The sequence below is a fragment of the Esox lucius genome, chromosome 20 (assembly GCF_011004845.1).
Source record: "Esox lucius isolate fEsoLuc1 chromosome 20, fEsoLuc1.pri, whole genome shotgun sequence".
Classification (NCBI taxonomy): domain Eukaryota; kingdom Metazoa; phylum Chordata; class Actinopteri; order Esociformes; family Esocidae; genus Esox; species Esox lucius.
Window position 1 is genome coordinate 7364687 of NC_047588.1, and position 5203 is coordinate 7369889.

At 45.1% G+C, this 5203-nt stretch overlaps 1 protein-coding gene across 2 annotated transcripts; it reads right to left on the minus strand.

Annotated features, from left to right (window-relative positions):
- Positions 1 to 312: 312 nt before the first annotated feature.
- Positions 313 to 4480, minus strand: cdca3 (cell division cycle associated 3). 2 transcript variants are annotated; one of them, XM_010900835.4, is made up of 6 exons: positions 4378 to 4480; positions 2750 to 2903; positions 2374 to 2479; positions 1159 to 2076; positions 762 to 841; positions 313 to 628 (listed from the first exon to the last, which is right to left on the minus strand). In XM_010900835.4, the coding sequence occupies exons 2-6, from the start codon at positions 2885 to 2887 to the stop codon at positions 536 to 538; spliced, it is 1335 nt and encodes a 444-aa protein (XP_010899137.2). In that variant the 5' UTR covers positions 2888 to 2903; positions 4378 to 4480; the 3' UTR covers positions 313 to 535. The 2 variants fall into 2 exon arrangements, with proteins under 2 accessions (XP_010899137.2, XP_010899136.2); XM_010900834.5 differs by lacking the exon at positions 4378 to 4480 and adding an exon at positions 4220 to 4370.
- Positions 4481 to 5203: the final 723 nt, after the last annotated feature.

Sequence of the window (5203 nt, forward strand, 5' to 3'; positions counted from 1 at the left end):
GTCTGTGCCCTTCCTCTCAGTCTAAAAATACTTCAACCCGTGGACACAAATCCCACAATATGTTGAAGTTCAATTGGGCCCATAGTAAACCCATACTTAAATATGGAACTGCTTCACACCTGTCTTGATGTTCTAAACTATTCATCATGCATGTTGATAACATAACTGAAATTAGAAAAGTAAATGGCCAGTTTCACTAACAGATTATGAAATGAGTCAGCTGGCATTTGTCAAGGAGTAGCCCAAATCTGTCTGAAAGCAGCCCGAAGGGGGCTTTTTCATTTTAGGGACAGTAAAGACAGATTAAGACAATGAAAAGCAAATTACATTTATTCAAATATTTTACATACAATTGGATAACAAAAACAAGTGACATTTATAAAATGCTGACAGTCAGACAACGAACATAAGACAATGAAAGATAATAAGCAGTTTGAGAAAAGGCAGTTTAAAAAGTCTGTACAGTTTAAAAAGATTTTCAGGAGTCTGTACACTGGTCAGTTAGTGTTTGTGCATGTCCATCTGAAAGATCCATCTATCGATTCTCTTTGTCCACGGATATTGTTAAGACTCGTCGGTCCATCTGACCCAACCTCTTTCTGTCTGGAGTGGACACCTTCAGCTTCATCTGTTGGACAGGTGGCGCAGCATCATTCAGTTAGAAAACATTCATCTGTTATTTTCCCCCAACCGACCAAAGAGACCCATTCAACCCAGAACGGGCAAGAAGGACAAATGTGGATAAAAGCAGTAAACAATACCTGCGTAGTCTGGTCTCTGGGGGAATTGGTTTCCTTGAGGATCTGCAGAGGGGAGCGGCCTTCAGCCAAGACAGCCTTGCCTGCAAAGGGGTGTTGGGGAGGCAGTGTTAATCATGGATACAGCCACCACTTACACCTGGCAACAGAATTCCATCCGATTACACCCTTGCCGCTGCCTCCCGGTGCAGAGAAAATTGGTGCCTCAGTGTACATGTGGCCAGGATAGGGGCACACTGATGCAGTCACCAGGGTCACACTTCAATGATGTCTATAACATTGGCATAACAGATTAAATCCAGAATCCTAAACAAATCCATAACAAGCTGGTTTTATCATACAGAATGATGGATAAAGTACTCAGTTCGATAAGAGGTGAACACTTAAAACGACCGTCTACCTCTCTGCTTCGGTTTGACCGACTGCCCCGGGTTCTCGTTGCCGATGTTTTTGGTTCCAACGCGAACGGCAAGAGGCGAGGAGGACGACGCCGGCCCCCTGCCTCCGCGCCCTTTGGCCCTCACCCCGGTGACGCCGAAGCCCTTGCCGAGCCACTGGGGTTTGAACACCACCTGACTGGGGCTCTTGGTGTCGAACTTGGGGCAGCGGATCCCTGTGGTTTGGGGAAGGGGCGGTCCCGCGCATGGACTCGACCCCGCAGACAACGGTTTAACGGGAGAGTCCTGTGTGGCCAGCGCCACCGGCTCCATAACCTCCGCCTTCTCCTTGGGGGGCGCCTGTGGGGCAGAGGGGTCTTCTGTCACCTCTGTAACGGCAAGACCGGACGATTTAGGCGTAGGGGGCAGAGGTTGGGCTGGCTCGGAGGGAACGGCATAAGAGTGGTCAGGTTCTTCCTTGCAGAGGTCGGCGGGGGCACCATCATCTGGGACGGGGGACACCGGGCTGTCCTGGTGAACCTCGGCATAGATTTGGTAGGGAGCGTTGTGGCAAGTGATCAAACTCATGCTCAGCTGCTTGTGCAGGGGAGACTCCTTGGCTTCCTCCGCCTCCTCCACGGAGTGGTCGGCCTCCACTTCCACCTGGGTCTCCCCCAGCAGGAGGAAGGGGCTCTGGGTGAGGCACATCTCCTCGCTCACCTTCTGAGGTGAGGGCAGGGTCGGGGGGGACAGGGTCACATCAGAGACCTGTGATGGCTGAGGGGAAAGAAGGGGCTGGCTGGAGCCCAGCTCCCCCACTACCACTGCCTCGTCCTCCACGTCGAGGTTCGGACACTTCAGGGAAGACGCGGGGCCGGCTATTTCTACGTAGTCACTGTTGAGGAGCATGCCGAGGCGACGGGCGAAAGAGCCAACTGTTGCTGGGGAACAAGAAAACAGAATACAAGTTGGCATAAGTCTCAGGTCAAAGTCCAATCTTCGGAATGCAGTTAAGGTAGTTTCAGGGCCCAGTGCTGCTTTCACAGTAATGTCTAAAGACACAGGATGTCATTCCCTGCGCTCTGTTGCCCCCTGTTGGTTTGGTTCAAATCCTGCCTGGATGCATTTTACACAGGCAGTCCAATTCAGAATTTCCCACACTAACCGGTTTTTCTGCAAATCAGACATTTTACAGATGGAATAAGTTAAAACACTGTCACAGCCTGCAGCTCAGTTACCCCTCATGGAATCCTTCATGGGGGTACGGGTGATGTCAACAGAGGGTGACCGTGGGTCAGTGGCTAGAACGGGACACCCAGTCTCCAGGGAGACAGCGCCGCCCACCTGGAACACAGACACATCTCTGCCATGTTGTCTCCAGTAACATTTGTCAATATGAAGCAAATCTTTGGTCTGATCAGGAAGTAAATCAGAATCCCCTTCACACATACTCAGAATTTAACTCAGTGCAGCCTGACAAACTACAGAGAATTAAGTAAATGTACAAAAGTATAAAATAAGGATACATCAAACAGACATAGGTGAAGTAAGAGGCTACGTTTTGACAGAAGTCGAAGAGAGAGCACAACAGCGGCCTGTGTTACCCAACATTACCTGAATGGGTGTGCGGTTAATTTCTACAGAAGGAGACCGTGGGTCAATTAACTGTGCGACACGGTTGTGTCTCATGCGCTGGCAGGGGTCAGGTTTGGGTGTTGAGGCCACAGCAACCTTGCTTTCACTGGATCCCATGATTATAGATAATGTTCTGCAGGAGGGAGAAAGATAAGCCATCACAATTTGCTCATAGCCATTCAGACCACAGAGCTGCAAAAAACATAATTGGCTAGGCAGCACTTTCTGAAGCAATTTTTACTCCGGTGTTTACATGAATACAGAAAGTATTCGAGGGACAAGCTCTCCACTTTCCTCCAGTATCATATTTAGTATGATAAGTAATTCCCAACAAACCCGAGCTAACACCCACATTTATCTCCAACAACCTTCATCAAAACAGTATTGTTCTGAAATGCTGTATTGCATTGAAAGTACTCTACTGTAAACCACTAACAGCAGCTGTTGGGTACAACATTATTGCATTACTAAACTATGGGCGGCAAATCTTTGTGTGGTTTGAAAATGGTACACACTACAGAAGGCTCGCAGGAACACCTGTGAACCCGGTAGAACCAAGGGCACTGTTGTGACTAGTATAAATCAGAATGGTGAGAAGACCAATGATTTCTACACCAAAGACCATTCACAATAGCACGATCATTGATCCACTTTAAGCTTTACTTCATTAAAAACATCCTGTTCGTCAACGAGTAAAAAAAGCATTACCATGAAAAAAAGCCTACTTTTGCGCATATTAAAATGAGAATATAAAGAAACTTGTTATAACAGCCGAGTTTTCGGAAGGACAGGACAACAGGCATTAGGCGAAATCATTCATGTCTGTTTTACAGTCCAAATGCTTAGCTGACTCTGAAAAGTCCCGTTTGAATAATAAACGAATGAACAAGTAAAAAGGTTGCTAGTACAGTGTGCTGCATCCTCAAGTCCAGCAGTTCCTCCCGTTTTTGTAAACCATGCGTCAAATGATGCGTTAAAAAAAACCGTGTACTGACAGTATTCATATAGGCCACATTTAAACTCATACAACATACATTTCCAGAACGTTTAGTCTATCTACCTGGTTAGGAATGACCAGATCAGGAACTAATAACCTATACTTGCAGGCCCCATTTCTTTATATCACCACTCTCCGGGACTCATGTGATAACTAAAACTTCTGACAGTTGACAAAGCGATGTCGTCAACCAGCTATTGTGCTGGAAGTAGTGTTTTTTTTAAAGCCAGAAACCTAGATAGAATAGCTAACTAAAGAAAATGCATACGTACAGTACCCTTCAGTTTTACGGGTCTGAACGTTTAAATGCACCAAACACTGAGTAATGTTAGCTAACATACAAACAAGTAGATAACTACATTAGTTAGCCAACGTTAACTAAAATGAGGTACAGTACAACACTGAACAATGTTAACTAAACCGAACATGTCCGTGGCTGGTAAACGTTGTACCTTTAACCAGCGAGGTTCTCTCACTGACTTACAGTCCTTTACTGTAGTTATCTAAGGCAATTATTTCAGTCTCTTCACATTTCTGATAATTGCACAGAACTTTCACTTAGCACAAAAACATCTATCGTTTATGTTTAGTTAACATGGAACTAACTTACCTATCACGCGCAGCTAGAGAATAACTGTAGTTGGCGTTCCCCTTATGCTATTTCGGAACAACATGAGGATTTAAATTGCGAAAATCATGTATCCAGTTATTTTCAAACCAGCCAATCCGTGAATTCCGAGTCGCAGCCATCCCAATGGGGATTGGCTAATTTTGCGCTACGTCTGGAGTGGGCGTGGCTAACAACCACGGAGTGAAAAACGTCATCTCCGCCCATCCAATCCAATGCGCCCATCAACCTTGTCCTGTCTTGTCCTATGACAATTCAGCATTGCCAGTCTGTCACATTTGCAACAGCTTTCAAATTTGAATTTGAGCCTCTGATATAATTTAAATGTTGGGCAATGCAACATTTATTAAAAGCTTCATTCTGATTGGGTAAATACGAGTCTGAAAGTACAAGCCCCACCATCCATAACATCCTTTATCCTGATCTGGCCCAAATCCTGACTGCCTACATTTTTAGACAGGTGTCAATAATTGCATTCTAACCTGATAGTGTTGAGATATGCGAAATGCAAACAAAACAGATGAGGTCCAAAGCAGTAGAACATGTTATAGATAAGTAAAGAAATTGTAGACATCAAACCAAATCTTTGTGTGTGCAATATCTAAAGACTGGTATACAGTTGGTCTCTGTAGCAGATACTCAAACTACAATTATTTTTGCAAGTATTATTTTGCTTTGGTCCAGTAAAACCAGTCTTCACCTGACAAAGATAAGTATCAGACATAGCACTTTCATTAAGCCTTTTTCTCATCTGCACAGAACTGGTATACACACACAATATGAGAAGTAGTCCTAATGAATGAGAAAG